Source organism: Chelonus insularis, unplaced genomic scaffold, assembly GCF_013357705.1.
Source record: "Chelonus insularis isolate UGA/USDA-ARS -01 unplaced genomic scaffold, ASM1335770v1 contig_399_pilon, whole genome shotgun sequence".
Taxonomy (NCBI): Eukaryota; Metazoa; Arthropoda; class Insecta; order Hymenoptera; family Braconidae; genus Chelonus; species Chelonus insularis.
This window is the reverse complement of record NW_023276554.1, coordinates 148,385-172,245: the sequence shown is the minus strand read 5'-3', so window position 1 is coordinate 172,245 and position 23,861 is coordinate 148,385. Positions and strand designations below refer to the sequence as shown.

Sequence of the window (23,861 nt, the reverse complement as noted above, 5' to 3'; positions counted from 1 at the left end):
ATTCAGACTCACTTGGTTGAGGTGACACTTTTCGAATATCCATCCAACACCAAGTATCCCATCAGAGAAAATTCTTGTTAAATATCAACTTGAAATATTTTTTTATTCCAGAAAATGGAATAACATTTTACAGTATTAAATAACTTTGTCTTTCAAATATTATGACTCTTCTATATGTAAATGATTCTAAAATACTCACATTAAAATGGTTATTTTTCGTATTAATTGAGTCCTGAAGCGATGAACCTCGCATATAAGGACGAGCAATAACTTCAACAAGCCTTGATCTGTTCGTTGAAACATTAGCATTTGAACCACTAGAGTTACTTGACTTGGCCTTAGAAGCTGACGTTCCACTTTGATTGGTCAAATTTGGATTGCTGCCCTTACGGTCCGGGAAAACGAGATGTTCAATGTTAGCAGTGTATCCTGGATCATTTCTGACGATATCTTGGAGCGTAATCCGAGCATTGCCACTATATAAAAGCAAACAGATGAGTTTGTAGGGAGTACATTTAGATGAAGGTATTAAATTGGTGAGAAGTCGTGTGAGTTGAGCGAACATCACTCACACACGAGAGATGATGTTATTAAACATAGGGTGTGCTTCAAAAGGAGACTTATCAACGAGGTAAACTCTATTGGGAAAATTCCTCTGAGAAGTTTAGCATTGCTTTCTACACGTTACATCAGCCCTTATAATTTGCTTGGTATTCCCATATGGATTGAGAAGTATGCAATCTCTAAACTCAATCTGGGCACTTGGATAACAATACTTTAGAAAAGATTAAAAGCTTTTGTTTAATGGTTATCTGAAACAAAGGGTTTAACTTTTTCTAGAGTTAAATATTTTCATAATAATTATCCAACAATTTTTTTTTGATGCTAGCTTTTTGTGTTTACTCACCAACGATCGTAATAAACTGAAATAATTTTCAGAGCAACGTTAATCTGTGCGACTAAATTCACACAAATTACTGACTTTACTAGATATATTTAAACTGAGGACGTATTTGATAACTTTCTGTGCTTGTACGGTTGTGAAATATGAAACTATGATGATAAATGTATTTAACATTTAATATTTATAAAATTAAGTAATTAAATACTACAAATTAAGATTATAAATATTCTCTTTGTGAGTGGAAAAAAATTTTTTAATTTATAATACTATAAATTGAGCTTCATAAAATTCTCTTTGTAAAATTCCAATCTCAGAATTTCTTCTGAATAATTATTTAAAGCTTTAATTGAATAAAAATGGTATAATTATTCACGATTATTTTATGCAAGGTCTTCAAATCAATATCAGTTATCATATCAATGAATTTTTTAATTAAACAAAATTGGTCGTTAAAAAACATTCATCACGCAAAAATATATTCTCTCAACTCATTGCACAGAACTTTGTTCTGAACATTTAATTGGGGCATACACTTTTTTATTTTCCTTTTTTTTTTTCAAAATTCCATTTTTCATTTTGTCAATGTTTAATGAATTCTGCAGTGGACTCAGTGATTCTTGAAACGATTTCTCTTTTTTTTTTTGCAACATCTGCTTTGAAAATGGTACTAAATATCTCTCTTATTGATGTTGAAGCTACTATCATTACGAACAGAAAAATAATAACATAAACTTTTATTAGATAAACAATAAAATTATCTCAACCTAATTTATAAAATTCATCAAGTACTTTACTTTTCATGACTAATATTATTGCTTAAGACAAGTTAAACATGAAATCGTAATTATGTGACCTCTTCCACCTCTGGAAATTTCAAAACTAAATAATTCATTGCTATTACTGAAATTGCTAAATTAGTTAGAATAGTTGAAATTATTAGAATAAATTCTTGACCTCAGACAAAATTATTATAAAAAGTTTTAAATCCATATTTCACTATTATTGCTCTGAATGAATGTGATTGCTTTTGGATACCAGATTTTGATTTGACTAGGTTAATTGTAAGCTCCTTGCACCACTTCTCAGATTTTGATTTGTTTCGGGATTGGTTGCTAGATGTCTATTATTAGACAAAATGAACTGACAGTGATTTGAATTTCTCTTCACGCAAAATCGATCCAAAAGAACATTGGTTGGTATTTTCATGCATTAATAAAGCTAAGACTGTAGCTGGAAACATTTTAGTACAATGGGAAGGAAACAATAAAATGAATACCATGACAGTAAAATAACTATAAAAAGCTCCTCATGAAGACTATTTTCTTGGATTTTTCATCATGAGAATTTTGCAAGTTAGGACTATGAATTAGTTAAGAAAAAAAGTAACTATTTAATGCATTTATTTAGCTGATTAATGATCTAATTAATTATCCAAGTTTTAAACTTTTTGAGATATTATTCGCTTTTTAAAAGTTACTTACAGTTAATTATAAATGAATTTGAATTTAATTTGATTCCAGAATATATAAAACTACTTTTTTTTACTTTATATCATATCAGTAATGATATAAAAATATTTTGGAGTAAAATTTTAATTCGAATAACATTTCAACTCTCTTATAAAACTACTTCAAAAAGCATTTTATATACTGTTAATGGAAAGATAATTTTTTTTTAAATTTATTGCTAGAAAAGTTACTAGTGTATATTATCTACTTTTTCTCCAAGAAAATTCTCTTCGTGTACCAAAACTAACTGCCATACAATTGGAGCTTGAAAAAGGAAATGTATCTAGATCTGTATTACCCAGAAGAAAAACCATGAGAGGATTTTTGGCCTCTTCTCTTGCCACTCCCATGGCCTGGCTTGATATTGGTCGTTTCAGCTAGCTGAAGTAATCGACTACAATGCTGCCGAAGCAGCGGATCCTCGCGTCGGTTCATTCTTCGCCTCGATTGTTCATCTCTGGGAGGATCACGATCTAAAATTCAATTTCAAGCCATATTCTATATTTTGTAATCCAATAAATACTTAAATAATTTTATAACAATAGAAGTAATCATGTCATTATGATTTAAATTCATGAATTATATCTATTTAGAATCATTTGATAGAAATTTGAAACTTATTAAGATATGTGCATTCAACAGTGCAAAATAAAAATTTCAAAATAAATTGAATGAAAGACAAATAAGAATAATAGGAATAAAAAACTTAAGCTGTAGTGTTTTATCATTGTAGTGAAATGAGAACGTGGTTGTATTCGTTCTATTTGATAGTGTCGCGTCGATATTGGAAATAGGACGATGTAACCAGCTTTTCTATACACATATGCCAAATAATGTCATTGCATAGGCACAAACAATCAGAAGAAAAAAAAAAATTGAACGTTTATATTTATAACATGAATGCATTCTCAGCTGCACATAAAGTCTCTTCAATATATTTTTACGTGAATGCATAATTGAACCACGAAAATTATTGCAAATATTGATTGAAAAAAATGAATAGTACTGTTATCTCTATTTATTAAACATCATTTTATGAATATTTTGTAATTAAGCAATAAATTAATTACGACTCGAGTTTTATATCAGAAACTAAATATGAATATATTTATAGATAGGAACAAATTAACTCGTTCTTTGATTGCGAATGTTTATTTCTTGTTGACTTAAATCATAAAATGGAAGTGTAACAATAAACGGTAAAAGCATTTCTCATGTGTACGATTAATAATACGCCTGCAGCAGTTTTGTTTTCCTATTGTATCTACACGGTTTATTCTTGTTGTATACAATAAAATTTAATCTAACGGGTCAATTAATATTATCAAACTTAGTCTAATGACTTGAAAGTAAGTTGAATAAAGGAGGTGTTAATATTTTTATCTATTTCAATAAAAAAAATCATTTTGTTTTAGATATTCACTTTTTATGCTGAATATTCAATTAGTTCAATTTTACAAGGTTAATTAAATTGTTCATTATTTTTTTTTTTTTAATGAAAAAATATTTATAAAACTATCTCCAGACTCTAGCATTATGAAAATTATATTTACATTTGTTCTATAAAATTCTTCCAATGCCAGTATAAATTTCAAGTACTTTCATTTTATATCAAACTCTTGGAGCTTAATTCTAACAAGCTTTTTAGAATAGCGAAATACAATATCAGATGTTTTCAATCACCAATAATACAGGAATGATAATGGAACAAAGCGGATAAAAGAAATTCAATAAAATTTTCTTTGAATCGCTACTTCTTTGCAAGAATCTGAAAGTTGAGTTCTTTGGCTATACAAAAGACAAAAAAGAAAATGTTAAATAAAAAAGAAAGTTAACAAAACTAACCGTATACATTCCATTGAACAGAAATAATAAAAGGAATAACAAGTGATAACAATAGTGAACTAAAGCTTTTACACTACTGCTAACATAATAATAATGTTTTTCAAATATGTCAAAAAGTTAAGCTATTTTTTTAACAACCTTGTTATGGTTACTAGATTTCGTAACACACTTTGAATTTTGTTTCTCGACTGATGCTGTAGATTACATTAAAAGCCCACAGCTGTGACCGCAACAGCTTTGTTCAAATATTTCACACACGACTATACATACGCAAAATCATAACTATGACCTCCTAAATGTATTTAATTCTACATAAAATTCCATGTTGATTAATCTTGTGAATTATTATATTTTTTTTTTATCATTATCAAATCATATTATCCACGAAAATAGACTGAATATAATATGGTAATATGGGCTTGGGTTTTTAAAACAAAAGATTAAATCCAGGCATTGATGTATGAAGATAGAGTAGCAACAATCGGTCATTGAATGTTATTCCATAGATAATATAAACAAGTTACTTTTTTTTTAATAAAATACATTTCAGTCATTCCATTCCGAATAAAATACCGTCAATATATTGATAATTTGCTTCAGGATTATAATGATAAAATATTGGAAATATTGAAACCACTGGTAGAATATGTTAATCGATTAGCAATTTATTTGAAACTGAATACTTCTTCTTTTATTGTGGAGGATTTGATGTGATTGAAAGTTTAAAAACTCATTACTACCTACATGTGTAATTATAAATTCAATAAATTATGAAATCAAATAAATAGATTATCTATTAATCACTGAACAATATTATTTGCATTTGTTATCATTATGTAATATTATAAATTTGTATTGAGGTAACTATGTCATAAGGGTAAAAAGACCTTGATCTTTTTTCACATTATTCTTAGATTTTCTAGTACGTTAAAGTAATGCAATAAATACTGCTAAACCGATGCTAAAGTGCCTTATAATTTTAGAATTTTTCATACCTTTTACCAAAAAATTTCCGATAAAGTATCAATTAAGTTTCGTGTAATTAAAAGTACAACAAGAATGAATATTAGTAAATTTAAATAAAAATATTATAATAATAACAAGCGTTATTAAATTTATCTAATGGATCTTGAATTAAATATTTATTTTGTTAAATATTTCATATTTTTTATCAAAAATATTGCTAAAAGTAAATGGAAATAATTAAATAAATGTGATGTAAAGAATGTTCTTTGAATAAAATATTTAAAAAGTTACTCGGAATATTTTAATGGATGTCTATACATGTATAGATAAATTTTTAAAACTAAATAAAGTTTAAAACTCACAAACTCGAATTTTTTGCTTCTAAAACTTCAAAAAACTAGAGAGACCAAGTTCATATATTCTCGATAAAACTATGAAATTTATTGACGAATTGTAGAAAGGAAAAAAAATTTCAAACATGCGATCAAGTATTTTATGGAAAAGTATTTGAAAAAGAGAAAGCTGTTAAATATGACATAAATCGAATAGTAATAATAATGATATTAAAAAACATATTTCAATTCTCCTTACCTCAGCTAACTGGTGTTCCTCCCACACCTCAACGATTCGTTTCCTGGACTTGTCCATAATTTCTGATAGCAGTCGTTGTGTTTTTAAATTGCCTAAGGCTTCTATCATTTCGTCTATAGTAACTTTAAGTGGCTTTTCGATATTTCTCTTTCCTCTAGGTCATTTGACCAATTCTACTAAAACTGCTAGCGATAAAATCCCCCGCAAATTCTCTTCGGATCAATCAACGTGTCGTTCTTTCTTTCTCTTATCTCTGCAATGTTGACACCCGTCGTAAATCCTTCACAAAAAAAAAATCATTGAAGATACTCCAAGTGTGAACTTTTATGTATGGAAGACTTTTTTAGTTATATTTACTTTTATTATGATCATAAAACCCAACTTTCAAATGAACATTTACTCCAATTTTAAAATTCAATTGATTTTCAAAAAGGGTTAATAATAAAAATAAAGATGTTTAAATTTTATATCATTTTTATACGCGAATTTTAACCTATTTTTTACTATCGTATGAATAATAATAATATTTATAAGCATTTTTATTTCATTTTTCCGGAAAAATTTATTTTCATATGATTTTAATAAAATTTCCATGTTTTAACAATGAATTTATTCAACAAATAATATTAAATACTTTACTTTCTATTTTTTTGCATAAAATAAATGATCGAAACAATTGTAAGCTGTCGATAAATGTGCAAAAAACAAAACAATGAAATGGAAAAAATTTCATTCCACTCTTATTGGGAAATAAAAACTATTTTATTGAAACTCATCTAAAACATTTATTATAAAACTGAATAAAAAAAACAATTTTTTTTTTTAAAGTAAAAAAAAATAAACAGATAGGATACAACGTGAACTAAGGAATAACATAGTAGCAGGCGGTCATTGACCTATTGTAGGAGGGAGTCTGCATTTGTGGAGACGAGAAAACTCCTACGTGATTTTCTCGTGCGCGGAAAATTTCCGATCGATTTCTTTCGAGTACTCCGTTGTTTCTGTACAGGTGATTCATCAAAATTGTATCACTACTCAACGCCAATCAATCCCGATTACTTGATAAGTTCTCTTGAATGTCTTTTACAGAATCCATTTTATTTATTCCGGATACCAACTGAATAAGCGTATAATAAAAGGCCAACGAAAATACTTCATAATAACCGCAAAATGCCATATCATGCTTACATTATATACAAGTTAATTAAAAAGTGATTCCAAAATTCAAACAAAGCAAGCACTAATTAACTTGTTATAAATGAAGTAATTACACAATAAATCATCGATGAAGGATGAATTGATGTTAAAAGAATCCAAAAAATGACGTTGCTTTTCTAGGAGAGATTTAATTACGCTTGTATGATAATTAAATAAATCACTTTTGACATAAAAGTATGACAAATCATCAGTGAAAAATATTTAAACTTTAATATCTGTCATACTAAACAAATATTTCATGAATCTCGACTAAAATTACATATGAGAAATATCCAACATTCATCAGTACCTTGCACTTTTTTAAAAATTTTTTATTTAATTTTCCGTGGCTTGAAAGTATGAAATTCATTGCATGAGTGATGAAATGTTCCAGGATGTTTAAATGTCTAATAAAAATAGCTTGGTTTGTGTATCAAACCAAGTGATAGACATAGGTATAGACAACACCACTGAGACTCTCTTCACCCCTACAGTTTTATCACGTTTACTCGCGGCGTTGCATCGTGTCCAATTCCACGTTGTCCAATGCTATCTTTTCATACTCATTGTCTGCTATGCACCACGTGTTGAAATAACATTAATAATACAACATTATCTTTAATTAATTGTTAATAAAAATTAGTTTTTAATTAATATAATAAGTAATTTAGTTCTAATAGTTGATGATAACAATAAAGTGTCTAAGTATTTGTTTAACGATTCAAGTCCCTTTTGTCGCGAATCCTTTAGCCCGCCGGTTCGACGATGACTGCGTCGTTTGCGCTGTCTCGCGCTTCTCACCGGCTCATCTATCGATTTTTCCGCGCAGCCTCCGCGGTCGCGGCACCAAGAGAAATGGAGGAATACACTGAGGAAGAAGAGGGAAGTCCTCAGGTTTGTTTCTCATACATATTTTCTCTCTTTCACTCTTATAAGATATATTCATTTTTACATTTGTAGGCTCTTGTAAAAACACCCGTCAAAAAGTTTTTAAATGCATCACATTAATATTAATCACTTAGAAAATTAATTCATTAAGATGTTAGACTGATGCATCATTTCATTATATTACCAGCATGTAAGGAAGAGATTATGTTCCTTTCAAACAAAAACAGTTCAAATAAATTTTAATATTATTATTATTTCCAGTGTTTCATAAGTAACTGAAGAAAATGGAATTGGAAAAAATCTCAATAAGAAATAAAAATTTTAAATAAATTAATTGTAAACATAAAAGTTGTTTCAATGTACTGATGTTTTTTTCAATAAAATTTAAAATAAAGTTTAGTTAATTTTAAATTATGTGTACATTTATAATATTTGTCTAAAAAATAATGTATTTTATTTTTTGATATAAAAAGATTTAACTTCGCAACAAAATCAACTTTAATTTAATTTAAGATAAATTATTATTACAAATCAATTTAAATTATTTTAGAGCACTCTGGAATTAATCCTACATTAACACATATTTGCTAGTTTCACAATGCTCATAAAATGTTATTTCAGCTTAATAACATCAGCTTTATACCCTTGATTACTTTTAAAATTTTTTAGATGGAATCGATCGAATAACAAACACATTAAGAGTTCGAAGGTTGGTTTAATGTTGGGGTGAAGTTAACTTCTCAAGATACTTTGTGACATAATGATTTTTTTAATTGATCAACAAAATAAAGTTGAATGATTGATTTACTATTGGTTACAAAAATATATAAATGAAGAAAAACCCGTGTCTATTGATAAATTAGTCCCTGTAGAACAAACAAACCTGTAATTCTTTCAAGTTTCATTGACGGACAACTATAATTTCCGGCTGAATCTACGCAGAAAAGAATAGACAGATAAAACAGTGGTTTTATTTTTAGTTTTATTTAGTCGTTAATTTGCTGTAATGTTGAACAAAATCTATTGAGGTCTTTTTTCGTAGACAATAGAAAGCGTCTGATCATAACAAAGCTGTTTCTACTGATCCATGCGGTCTTTTTGAATCATACTCATCATTTTTTTTTTCCTCTGCTTGCTAATTTTTCTATCAGACTTCTTTTTATATCTTTTTAGAATTTATAGACTCAAATGCACACAAAACTTTGTAATTGATTTCCCTTCAAAAGTTGGTCTAAATTTTCAATTAAAAAGTATTTTTATTTTTGAAATCTATCTTTGGTTAGTGTCTAACTATAGATATATACTATCTATTCTTCTTTTTGTGCACCGGAAGTGCTGAGGATTTATTAGGATCTTGTGGACTCGTGCGAAAAACGATGACATGTCTGACCATAAACGACCTCGACTACTACAAGCAAACGAGCGCACCATGTTATCTTTTTTCCCACTCTAGTAAGTAGCTGCTCTCAGCCCCTAGTTCAACTTACGAAAGAGATTGACGAAAACACATGAGAAAAGCTCTTGCCCCTTTTTGAAAAAACGAAGAAAATGGTAACATTTATCAAATAAATTGATATACATGAAATTACGATCGTTTAAAGGATAAAGATTGTTGAAAAAAATTTACCACAGCCTAAAGCCCCTTACAAAATCCAATAAAATAAAATATATTTCCTTTAGGGATGAATGATTGTTAGGTAATCATCCGGAACTCTTGAAAATTTTCAACAAATCATATCTTAATCTAAAATGGTCGAACAATAATTATCATTTCACGTTTACAGTTGTTTGTAGTGAAGTCTTTAACAATAAAAAATAACCTTCTTGCTATTTATGATTATATCACAAGTAATCATTACGTATTATCAAATTTTCACACATTAAAATCGACAGTCATCTCAACATCTGTAATTATTGGCTTTCATCCACCACTTATTCAAAAGCTTATCATTCCTATTTATAACTCAGATTATCATAATAATTATAATTACAATTGTAAAATTAACATGATTCACTATTAAACAACCTTGATTTCAATTTAATAGAGTAATCTACTTTTTATTGACTCATATAATTATAACTCATAAAGTAGTACAATTCTATGAATTATTTCATCGAAGACAAGTAGTGTGCATTGAGATGAACTAAGTTTAGTGTATTTTGAAATAAAGTTTGTTGTAGTTTATCCCTCATGACAGCAGTATAAAAATAATTATTATCTTTGAACAATTAATATTCTACAATAAATTGCAAATAATGAAGAGCAGACAAAAAAATTATACAAGAAATACTAAGAAAGGAGAGAAAGAAATAATGAAATTAAATTGCCGGATTATACAATCTTACTCTAGAGAATCAATTTTATTTAATGAGGTTGAAAGACTTTTCAATTGTCAACGTAGCTTTTTCTTAATATCAAATATTCTTCAGTCACAGATCAACTTTACCTACTGCAATGTGATTGAATAAAAATCAGTGTAAAATTATTAAAGTTATATGATGATGTTTCAATTTACTTTGTTTGAATTGCAGTTATGTATACATATAGAAGTATTGAAAATCACTACTCCGTAAAATAGTCTCATTCAGGATAAAATGACAGCTTACTTCTCCAGAGAATTTTATATTTGTACATCAATATAAATTATGAACGAGGAATATTAAATTTCTACATGAACAGTAATACTATTAAAATTATATGACTACATATTGCAAGTCAAATATTTCTATTAAAATTGATTTACAAACTTCTGTATAATTTACCCAGATGGTTTAATGATTTGTTTAATTAATTTTTCGGTAATTATTACGAATTACCGAAAAGATAATTATTTAGAATCCGGCCTCCAGACAAAAATCGCTCAAAATAATTTTTTATGCTTTTGGGGTTATTTCTGAGGGTACAAACAGTAAATTTAAAGTGGGGGAGACATATTATTTCTATTACTTCCTCCGTTACATGGTATAAATTTCATATGATAAATCAATGAATTTTATTAAAATCGGCGATCGTACATTCTAAAAAGTGGTAAAAAGAGGCAAGGGGGGAAGGAGTGTTTATAATTTGGTCAATATTCACTCTCGGGGGGAGGAGTGTTAAAAAAGCATAAATAGTTTGGTAATTTTTAAAAATATTTATGATCATTTAACACCCGCCTCACCTTCCATCTTCCTTTAAAAAGTGTCTCCCCCATCGTTAAATGTATAATTTTACCGAACAGAATAGTTTCTAGGCAGTCGAAAATTTTTTTGAGTGATTTTAGTCTAGATCCCTAATTCTAAATAATTACCAGAATCCAACATACAGTAGCAATTTAATATTTAATCAATATATATTTATTTAATGATAATTTAAAGTTGCATACAATTTTAACTGATATGAAATTTGGAACTTTTTCAAGAAGAGCGTCACAAATTTCTCCATCATTCATTTGAACTGACAAAGGTTAAAATTGCGAAAAGCAATTATTATTTATTCAAGGTACATCGTGAATAGGGGTTATAAAGTAATGGCTTGATGTTGTAACATAATTTACTACATATTAGTCAAACTACCGGTTGATAGTTAGAGTTTAAATGCTATTCTCATGTTTTAGTCTGCATTTAAAGTAAATAAATGAATCTTCTACCGAACTGTTATTCTTGAATCGTTCAAAAAAGGACGTCGAACTTGTCCTTCCATATCTTATGTGCGATAACAGTATTTGAATGCTTTTATAATTAAAGTATAACCTCATTACTTTACCAGATACATCCGCCTTTCAATTTTAGTCATTCTTATTGTGAACATTTCAGATTATTTTTATATACGCACTTGACGACTATATTGAGGACGACAACTAAAAGGACCTGATAATATACGGACCAAGTTTTTTTATATCGATTTCTATAGTGGTCTTGGGTCCAGTTTTTATGATATTACTGTGGTACATTCTTTGCTCTCTCTTTCTTTCTCTACAGGAATACGTTCAATTCAATACATTTTAGGATATATGACTTGTGACACTTGCCTCTATTCAAAATCGCAAATAACCTTCATCAACAAAAATGAGTAGGTTGGTAGCAGAGACGAACCAGACCTGAGAGTTCAAAAAAAGAGGAAGATCAAAGATAAAAAGAAACGGAAATAAAGAGTGACGGGGAAAATAAATTCTGGAGTAAACTGAAAGACAGACGAAAACGCCACAAATGGAGTGGAAAAGTAAAATGAAAAACGGTAGAAGGAAAAATTTACGCAACAACTGTATAACAGGAAAGTAATGAAGAGAAAAATGACGGAAACAGGACATTGCATTATAAAATTTAAAATATTTCTCTGAGAGATAAATTAAATTAACTTGTAGGAAATAGCATCCGTAAGTATCCTCTAAAAAAAACAGTTTCAAAAGATATCTTATACCCTACATGAACAAGATTATATTTTTGAATAAAACAATAACACTTGTGCAGCATAACATAAACGATGGTAGAATGATAACAGAAATACCATGATCCTGCTATCATTAATGAATGATGCAAAATATTATGATCAAAAATAAAATTATTCTTGATCCAAGAGGATCCTTGTTAGGATTATTTTCTAAGATATAAATAAATAAACCAATTGTTGAGGAACTTTAATGATAATTGACCATGTATTGCAACAATAAAAATTTTTTAATATATTAACTATAGCTTATCCTAACTGGAATAAAGTTGGTCTCGATATTTTATTATTTATTCATATAACGCTTGGCTAGAAGATTGTGGATAATTAAATACATAACGCAACTAGGAACTTCATTACGTATTATATCTTACCAAACACATAAGAGGAATGGGAAATACAGTGTATGTCATTCAAACATAACCGAGAAGCTCAACCAAAATTGCTGTAATTTTCTGGGTTACGAAATTGAAATAAGCTAAAGGTGTATGCTTCATAGAATAACCTAACAGGAAAGCTAAATTAAATAGCCAACTTCCAACGCAAGTTTCATAGTTAATTTGAGTACACGCAATTTCTATGGACTTAAAATTTCAATAATGGAAGTCAATGTGGAGGTGAATAAATAAACGAAAATGGGGAAATTATTAATTAGATGTCATAGGAGTTTGGAAAGAGAGAAAAAATGACGGAAAATTTTCAACGGTAACCTTGAAACAGAAAGAAAGTTTTAGGTGCTGAGTAAAATTTTCAATAAAGTTACTTATCCCCGTAGGAGCCAAGTTGATTGAAACCAAGGGTGACAGATAATCCCCCAGGCAATGTGGATAAACGTCCTTGGTACGTACTAGGAAGAATGGTAAAGTTTCCTATATTTGAATAATTGGAGCTTAAACATGATACTAAATTTTGTTTTATCAAAGACAAAACAAATTCATTAGTAATGAAGTAAAGTGACATTTTCGAAACTCAATTAATGTTTGAAATGAGCAGAATTGAGTGAAAGATGTATTTATGATCCTGGCAGGATTTCAAAAAGTCGATAGAGCCCTAGTAAGTTAGGTCAGTTGGGAATATGATGGGCCAAGGTCTTTCCTAGCACCCGTGCAACTTGTGCGCACGGGTTTCCCCTATTTTTCATTTACTCAACACGCTAAAAGTTCAATGCCAAAATTGGTATTAAATATCAACTTGGATAATGAGGTTGATTCGTCGTAATTAAATTGAATGTAGGCAGAATATTTTAGTGGAATCAAGGTTATTTAAATTATAGTTTATAATTAAAGAGAATTTTTAGATAAATATGTTTTATGATGATTAAATTGAAAATTATATTTTTTTTAATATTCAATTAAAACAAATTACGTCATCAAAATATGTTTAAAGTTTTTTTTTTTTTTAAAAAGTGAATACTAAAAAAATTTTTGAATGATCGAACTCAATTCTAGTGTAGAAATTTACTCTAAAAAATTTTTTTCAGATCGTTTTTACAATTTTGATAAATAGAATGAAAACTATGGCCTAAAAATTCACTGAACAATGATTCATTTATCAATAACTTTTTGAAAATACATCGTTGTAAAATAACTACAAAAAAGCTATCTTCTAACCAACTTGTCATGCCAAAGTGACTGAAAAAATAAAATTTTTATGTCTGTTACATTTTTGATGTAAAAAAAAAAAAAAATAAAAAATTCAAAGATAAAAATGACTCTACCTTAGCCATTATTGGATTGTAACTTTTTAAAAAAAAATTACAATGAAGTTTCTTGAATAGTAGTTAATAGCTTATACGTATAACTTTGATCCTTTTTGAAAAATTTTCCCTAGCCATTTGATCCTTTAGACTCAATTCTTATTAAAGCTGAAGAGACAGTTTTAGCTTTAAATTAAGATTACTTAAAAAGAAATGGTTAGACGTTAAAACAATTAAAAAATATTCATATCAAATGTATTCATTTTTAATTATTTTTTTTTTATTTATATACTTAGATGGTCTTTTTAAAAATTCTTCATAAAAATAAAAAAATACTGCACATCTTTCTTTGCATTAAATTCCATTCATACTTCAGTTGACTATGTCGTTAATAAGATGAACTGATTTATCACGGCGTAAAATTGACTGTAACCCAAAAACCAAGAAAGATTCACTTTTTTATGTTTTTAACATCTCGAGAATTTATGAAGAATTTCGAGCATAACTTTTAGCATCATAAAATTTTCAGAAAACATTTAATAGTGGAAAAGAACGAATAGAAGAGAATGGTGCCAAAAAAGAGAGAAAAAAATAAAATTTTATGGTTTAGAATTCAATGTAGTAAGTCTTATGATTATAGAGGAAAAAAACATGTGTTTTAAGAATAGCAAACTGGGAAAAATAAGATCGAATATCTTTGCGACGTGGAATTCAAAAAACATTAAAGGATCATGTTCCTGAAGAAACAGAGGATAATATATCGTAACTCTTTTTCTCGTTTAAAAATCGTTAACGCAAACTAAACAACGAAAAATGAAAAAAATTGAGCACGTCAGAGAAACTGGGTTAAATGTACATGGAATATATATATAGATAAGTTGATGTAGGCTTGATATGTCCTCAGCATACGCCTGCTTCTTTTACTTATTCTTTTCACAGTGCTTTGTCTTTTTTACAACGTAGCAAACTTGATCTATTCTCAACAACACGTGACCCGAAATAATATTGAAATTTCTACATCACTACAATCTACTTATACAGATATAATTATAAATATCTGCTCTAAAAAAATTTAACTACTTTTATTTAATAAATATTCAGAATATTCTTCAACTAAACTAACTTCAAAGAACTAACAATCAAAGATAAAAAAAAAAAAATATAACCAAATGTTTACTTTTAATACTAGTTATTATAAACTATTGGTTTGGTTAAATGAATATGTACATTATTGGCTAAAGTAAATAACAAAGTTAATTGAAGTTCATAAATGGACATTTAAACGTACATAAATTTGTTTGAAAAATCATCATATACATGTTTACTTGTCAGAAAAATTACAAAATTGAAAAATTAAATTGGCGTTTTTTGAAGCATGAAAATGATAATTAACGTTTTTTTAATTCTCTTCATGAATTAAAACCCCTTTGTTTATTATCAATGAGACAGATTGACACGTTAAATGCCATTGAAACATCTAGAGGGTTTTCAATTGTTGAAAAATACTTCACATTAATGAACTAGCATCAAATAAATCACATTCAATAGGAAGAGAATAAAAATCATTTCAGTTATTTTGGAAGTTATTTAATTTTTCTCTTCTTTATGTAGAGAAGTAATGAATAATTCTTATAACAAGATAGATATATTTTTACTTTCCATTTAATTGTTATTGTTCTACAATTTTGCTGACTAAGTTATTTGTTGTGAGAATTAAAATCTTCTACATTGAATCAGCAAAGTTGAAGAATTTATTTATCACATACAGGACTAAAACCGAAGGCAATGGAACTTTAAAAGTATGTCCAATAAATAATAATATATATAATAATAAATTGCTATAAACTTTTTCATTTACCTTTAACTTAATAATATTAAAGTTTAGAGTTTTCACATTTTAATGTAATTAAATTGAATTTTTAATTGAAATTCTATTCACTATATTTTTTCATTAAATTTTCTGATAACAACTGTGTGAAGCGTCGAACCAATGCAATTTTTTAGTCCTTCATAAGCAGTTGAAATGACTGCAATGATAAAAATCAAGAGATTATCTTTCCATCGTCCACGAGATTCGACAGTAGCAGATAAATTAATTTCATTAATTTTTATTGATTTATTTCAGAATTCAAAAGAGGATAAATAATGAATTTAAAATTGGAATTACCTGGTAAAAAAGTTGCATTTTAAGCTTGGACTTAACAATATCAATGAATCCTTGAATAATTAAAAGTTTTCCGTAATAAACCTAGAATGAGTAATATGATGGTAATAATTTTTTTTTAATTTATTTGTTCTACAATAAAACTTTTATGATGGAAGAGATAAAGTTGGTGAAAAATCTCAATCATGTTTTTAATTATATATATAAATTAAAAAAAAAAAAAAAATTGCCTGGTCTTTTTATCACAAGCTTTTAAAACGATATGCTACATTTAGTTGACTCTGATGATATTTAATTTAACCGAAGTAAATAAAAAATCATAAACGAGAACACTACAATTTTCATGCCTGAAAAAGAGTCTTTTTAATTTTCCTATATTTATAAAACTATTCTTTTCAACTATTTCAAGCTCTTTAGAAAAATTTATTTCAATTCATCAAAAGTAGTTAATCACAAAATATTAACTAGCCAATTGATCAGCTCACTTCTGATGATTATTTATAGCAATATTTTTTCAATTATAATGTCATTAATATAAATTATAGCAATGAATTAATTAATCTCTTATCTATGTTGTATAATTTCGTTATCGATTCTATCTTTGGAGTATGGAGTATCATAGGATTACCTGTTTCCTACTCACGTTATCACTTTTATAAATGATCCTACATGTTCAACTTGCTAAATTGATGGATGTGATCATAATGCAGTACTGCTCATAATAATCATCATCATTATTAGAACAATTATTGTCAATGCTAATAATAATCATAATCATAACCATGTTCATGATCCCATTTCATGTTACATGTAAGAATAATAAATCGAGGATCAAGTGTTCATGTCAAAATTTAATAGTTAAATCCAGTTAAAATGAACTTGATATCATATGAGTAGTAGGCTGCAATGATGGTATCCTACAACTCATGTCTTATAATTACACAGTTTTATGTGAAGCAAACAACTTGTAATACAGGGGTTTCTACTTCATTCCAAAGGCTTTGATGTATTAAAGTTCAATCATGGAACTTAGTTCCTGTTTGACTTTAAACTAGGCGAGCCTATAATATATATTATATATATTACAAACATAAATAAAGTAAGCTAGAAAACATGAATGTATGTATTTAGAATGAACTAGCTTTTAAACATTTACCTATACCAATTGGATATTATCTTACTCTTATCAGCCAATGTGAGTAAGGTTTTCTCTATTCTCTTTTAGCTTTTGTGCTTACAGCAGTCTTTGTTGTCATTTATCTGAGAATCGAACATAAGATAAAGTTGTTGATTTGGAAGAGGCTTTACTAGTATTGTAATATTACAGTTTGGGTAAACTTTTGTTCTCGAGCATTGCTCTCTACTTGTCAAAAGAGCCAACAAATGATAGTGCAAATGTAGTAATGGTGGAAACTGGAGAACATCTTATGCAAAGTGCAAGTAAATGAATGTATTGACAGCTGTAAGACACCTCTACTAGACTCCGATTTGCTGAAGAGTATACTGGAGTTCAAGTATTGGAGATAAATTAAATATTATATTAGAAAATATTTAATTAGATAAGCAGATAGAAAGATCAATAATAAAAGTGTTTCAATATTCATTAAGTCATATAAAAAATTATAGTTGTTCAATTAAGTAATTGATCATTTATATTCATTCTAATTGAGACATTTTATGAAATTATAATATGAAAATTTTAATTTCTTCAATGTTCATCTATTTTGATATAGATAATGTTAAAGGCTTAACACACTGAGGTGATTTCTAATTTTTTACGACAGTACACTGGCAAGAAGTGCGAAATGTTCTTGAAAAATGCATTCTAGTAGATTAATCCTCACTCAGGCGTGAAAATCAATAAAGTCCAGTTTTACCATCTTCGCGAGTGACTAAATCCATCAATCTTTTATCTTCTGTGTTCATTTTTGTTGTCTTATTGTTCTGATAATGGTTTCACTTGTACTTCAAGATTATAAATTTTGGTATTTCAATATTTTTCATACTTCTCACGTACGATGTAAGAAGTGGAAATGAGAGGAATTTTTATTTCCAATACTTTAAAATAAATACTAATTCAATTTTCATTAGTATTTTGTGAAAGCCATCATTTAAAAAATGTGGTCAATTTTTTTGTTGTATTTTTCAAACAGATTACTATGTGGTGATAAGTAATTTTAACAATTGAATTGAAATCCGAGGATGCGAGAATTTGTACCTCAAAATATTTTGTTGGTTTTTCAATCTGATAATCTCCATACCTTGTCGAAATAGCCCTGACAAAATATCTCATACGAAATATCCTGAAATAAAATCAACCAGGCCATCCTCATGATATAATTTTTTTCTTTTTTTTCTGTAGAACATCTCGATAGTTGGATATTTTTAAATTTAACTATCCTCTTCAAATATTAATTTTTTCCAACTTTCAAATGGTATCACATATAAATATCGAAAATGAAATATTTCTCCTAATTGATTCACTTTTTATTATATAAATTCCAAGCATTCTTCCAATAAAGTCTAAAAATAAATTTAATTTAAGATTTATATCATAAAAAAGCAGTACGAAACTTTAAACTATAAATTATTTTTAGGTATTCTATAATTGAATATTTTATTTCAAGTAAGTCTAAAGCAAAATGAAAAATATAACTGACAATTTTTTTAAAAAATATACAATTATTTAAAAATAAGATGAGAGAATGAAGCATCTTGAAAAAAAGGATTTAACTTAATTACAATATTTCTTAAATTAAATCTAATTCTATTACAAAAAATTATAAAGTATAATGGTTTTATAAAAAGATTTAATTCAAGCTAAGCTTACTTTAACTAGACTTCTCAACAGTTGAAAAAGCATAGCATCAGAGTTACTCTTAGTGCAGTGTAAAACACTGATATTTTCCTACAAAAAATAGCTAATTAATTTTTATACCCACAAATCCAATAAATAATTGTTAACATTTAATTTTTTATAAAATTATAGTAATTGCAGTAATTAATTAGCAAAACAAAAAAGATCTATTTAATAGGTTGTATGTAAACTATTCAATCATTGAATCCTTTCATAATTACCTCAACCAACAACTCTTTAATAATTTATAACTCGAATACTTAATATTAAAAAATTAACTCGCCAATCCGGTTCGTTAAGTTATTTTATAAATTTATCAATCTGAAGAGAAATACTCTGAACGAACCTACTTATACTATTGGAAAACTGCTGAAATGAAAGAGGAATAAATGATGATTCTTCAGGTTCATATACGACATACCAAGCTTGATCTCTGCCTATTCATCAAACCATCTAGATCAGAGATATCCTTACAACTTGTTCTCATCGGATTATTCTCACCAACTGGCCAACAAATTTGGAATCCATATTTGCCCTGGATACCCATGTCTATTGTTCATGTACCATTTCAGGAAGACGATCTGCTTTTGCTGCATGACTGTTTTCAATAGGCTGCTCAACTACAACTACATGATCTACATTACATATTATTCGATTAAATGCTAGTTTATCATATCATATGTCAATCTATTTCAATTTCATTGAAAATATTATTCTTCTCATCTTCAATATGAATTCAAAACTAATTACAGAATTTTCTTGAACTGATAATACGACTAATTATTAATAAAAAAGTGAATAAAATATCCTAGGTAGAAGAGTGTAATAGTTAGATAATTAAAAATTGAATTTTATTTCATCTAAAAGCTTATTTTATGTATAGTTTATTTATAAAATCATTGTAACTCTGAGCTTGTAATAAAAATTCTAAAAATTTATTTAACAAGCTATTATAAAAAGAGTTATTGCATTTAAATCTAATCCTTTTTTTAATAATCCCTTCTCTATCTCACTTTTCTATCTGATGAAGTAATTTAGCATAATAAACTCCATGTCTACACTATCATTGTCTTCATAATTATTCAGAATAATTGAAATCCAAGTCATGTAGGTTTCCTAGTTATTATGAAGTAAATTATGATTGGAAATAATCTTATTCAAATAAAAGAAATGAAAAAATGAATTTCTATAAACGAAAAATGTAGTTAATAATAAAAATAATAAATTTGAAAATAAATTGCTCCTTTTTTTTTTAGTCATTCTGAACTTATTCTGCCATGAACATCTTATCAATATTTGCTATTGAGCGAAACTCCATTAAATCGTGGTAAATATATTTTTTTTTCTCTACCATGCCATCTTATTTCAGAAAATAACACCTGCTAAAACTAAAATATTGGATAGAAAAAAATATGAAGTGTCTGAAATATCAATTTCACGTGATTTCCACTTATTCTGATATTACTTTAGAATAATATTTCTAATGGTGATCAAAACAGTTGGAGAAAAAAAATATTGCTGAACAATAATTAACTGTTAATATTACGTTAATTCTATTACGAGATAATAATGCATTTTAAATAACATCTTATTTAAATGCAAAACTATGAGATTACTCATTAGCTTTTTATAGACTTTTTCAAGTTTGAATAATAGGTGGATAGTTATCTTGATTACTTCGTCGTCATTCATATTCTTATAACGTCCAACTTATGACGGTAATAAATACTTTGTAAGTATACAAATTATGAAGAATTTTATCATGTTTCACTTCTTAAGAAAGATTTTAGCTTATTTAGAAAGTATCAGTAAAATAAAAATGATCGTAATGAATAAAAAAATATCATTAATGATTGTTTTTATAATAAATTTACTAATTTGTATGTTCATGGCAATCATCAATAAGATAATTTGGAAATTAATGGACACAAAAAAAAGTTGTAAAGTTTTTCAGCTAATTTTTTTGAGACTATTTGTAATTAATACTCTACTTTCTTTAGTACAGTAAAGTTCGTAAAAAAGACTTCCGCAATTTAGTTTTTATGTACTTGTTTAGTCTCTTCAATGGGCAAAATGGCTGTCTCTTTATTACAGCATTGAATATAAACTTTAATATTCATTAGTTATGATGAATACTTTGTAAATTTAAATAGTTGAATAATTTTAATATAATACGAAATAAAAATAAAACAAAAAGACTGAATTAAGGAATATCTGTTATGTTAGTTTATAGTTTGAAGATGTGATTAAGGATCTTCTAGTTTAAAGCTCAAAGCTCAGAGATTTCTTTCTAAAGCTAGATAGCATAAGGCTAGTCCTATTTCTTTGGACTTTATCTTCTTCAGATATTTTTCTACGAGAAGTAACTCTAACAGAATAAAAGCACTCTGGTAAGAGCTATTGTGATCACCTACTAAAACATCTTTTGTTTATTTAGTTCATATAAAGAATACTTGAAATTCATTTAATAAATTGTTAAAGGTCAGTTGAACAATTAGTTTATTTATATTTTTGGAATTTATTCGAAAATTTAGATACGTCTGTTGGATAGAATAATTGAAAAAAATTTAACTTTCAAACGATATTAAAGTAATCAAAGCTTTGTCCACTTGATGAATTTTCAGAAAACCTGCCTACACATGATGTCATTTCTACTCTAAGAGAAGCTTTTTACTACCCTTCTGCAAACACTGTTCAATACGTGGCCAATTTCCTTTGACAAGATTCTAATATCAGAAGCTTGCATAGAATTCATGATGAAATAATTATGTGTAATATTTGAATATTTAAATTTTTAATTGTTTTTTTAAATAATACATCAAGCAAATAATCGAAAGCCAAAAAATAAATAAATTAATTGATAAATTTACAATAAAATTCTCATCAACTCCTGATCATCTAATTATTAACATCATTATTCTGGTAATTATAATAAAAAAGTAGCTTTTACCTCAGAACATTAATTATAGCACTAAAAATCAATGATTAAGTAATAATTTTATTTTAAAAGAAACAACGATTTTCAAAAAAAAGAAATTATAAAATCAATATTTTCTTAAAAATTAATGATTATAGAAGTGTAGAATATTAGTTGTGAAATCGTATGAGTGTAATCTTCAAATATATATATAGAAAATCAATAAGTCTATTTTCTTCGAGGTGAAAGGTTCAAAAACCCTATTTAACCTGTAAAATTGGATTCTAAATTATTTCAACACTTGAGAATCTTTTTTCTTATCTGAAAATGTCTGTGTTAGAGTCCAGCTATTTAACATGACATCATGTTCATGACAAAGATGACAGCCTCCAAGAATTTTCTAGCAACAGGTGAGAAGGGCACTAAGACGGCCGCCAGCTTACAACAATGCAGTTCTTTTTTGTCGTTGATGAATACCACGAGGCGTTAGCAATGTTTTTTGAGCTTGGCTGGACGTCAGGATTAAGCCTCATGTTGGCTTGGTTGAAATGGGTTGTTCGCTTCGACGGGTGTGAAAAGCTTTACCAGTGATGAACATCCCAAAGAACTTAGAAGAAAAGAATGATAGACATGCACGCGATTTTTATACTGACAGTTTTCTATGTATATACACTCATTACAGTCTTATTTTGATTATTTTTATCTTCTTTCAAGTTTGTTCATCATAAACAATCAACCTTTCCATCATTGTAATTGATAATAATATTAACAAAATATTTCACGGGTAATTATGCTCAGTCATGCATCACTCACCATGTAATTTAGTGAATAGCTTGAATACCTTCTAGGTACAAGCAATATATTACATATTATAGCAGATCATCATAATATCAGGTCGTTCTAAAGCCTGAGTGTAGTTGTCTCGATATTATATAATAATTTAAAGACATACCTGTACATATATCTACATGGAGTGAACATTTTAGATCGTTCTACTAAGAAAATTGATGATCAAGAGCACTTCTGGATTTTACATAGCTATGAGAACACGAATGACATACTAGCATTTACGATCATGGTAAAGTACTGAGGAAGATACTTACTTGGTACGTGTAATCTCTTGGTTAGTGGAACGTGCTTGACAATCTTTCCAGCAAACCTACATATTGATATAATTTTCTTAGTTGTACAATAAATTCTTACATAAATCTGTGAGTCAATAAAAATAAAAATTAAAATGTACTGACCGTGCAACATAACTGTTCTAAACAGTACTTAAGATGTCAAGTATCGTTCAATTGATAATCCATAAAACTTTTCCAGTTAATTTCTTGCCTGTTGCTGTAGAGTAATGAGAAAACTATTCAAACACTTAACTTTTGAGATTTAACTCACTTAAAAACAATAGATTGTCCACAATACAGTAATAATAATTAAAAAGTTAAATTGCAGTATTTTCGGTGCGTGAATATTTTTTAAATTGTAAAAATCACTGAATAAAAAAATTATATAAAAAGCAGATATAATGAGCTATTTAAAAGTACTGTAATTATTATTAGTTGGTTGACCATCACTCGTCATGTTGCTTAAGATACTAACACTAACCAGTAGCTTGATTTGTTCATTATTATGAAAAAAGGCGGATGTGTAGGCATGTGTCTACTTTCAAATCAAATGAAAGTAAAATCCGAAAAAAATTGCACTGTTGAAAGCTATTATACGTAAACAGATAGTCGTCTTTGAATGATTTTACTTGATTTATTGCATGACATAAAAAATTTTTACTATCATAGAATTCTTCGACAATAAAACTAACTTATTACATAAAATTCATTATAAAATTATCCTTGATTTGATAATTATCCTTTTACAATCACTCACTGACAGCGGAACGCGTAAATA

The 23,861-nt window shown here is 27.6% G+C and overlaps 1 protein-coding gene across 3 annotated transcripts in view; it reads right to left on the bottom strand.

Moving 5' to 3' along the window:
• RhoGEF3 (Rho guanine nucleotide exchange factor 3) overlaps positions 1-23,681 on the bottom strand; it is a 53,557-nt gene extending 29,876 nt beyond the window's left edge. Inside the window, exons 1-5 of one of the 3 annotated variants that reach the window (XM_035085182.1) lie at positions 23,207-23,681; positions 23,063-23,118; positions 5,815-6,094; positions 2,711-2,885; positions 200-476 (exon numbers count right to left, since the gene is read on the bottom strand). In XM_035085182.1, the coding sequence (XP_034941073.1) occupies positions 200-476; positions 2,711-2,847 (414 nt within the window). In that variant the 5' untranslated portion in view covers positions 2,848-2,885; positions 5,815-6,094; positions 23,063-23,118; positions 23,207-23,681. Of the gene's footprint in view, positions 1-199; positions 477-2,710; positions 2,886-5,814; positions 6,095-7,321; positions 7,731-23,062; positions 23,119-23,206 lie in introns of those variants that run through there. The other 2 variants (XM_035085184.1, XM_035085183.1) reach the window with 2 other exon arrangements.
• Positions 23,682-23,861: the final 180 nt, after the last annotated feature.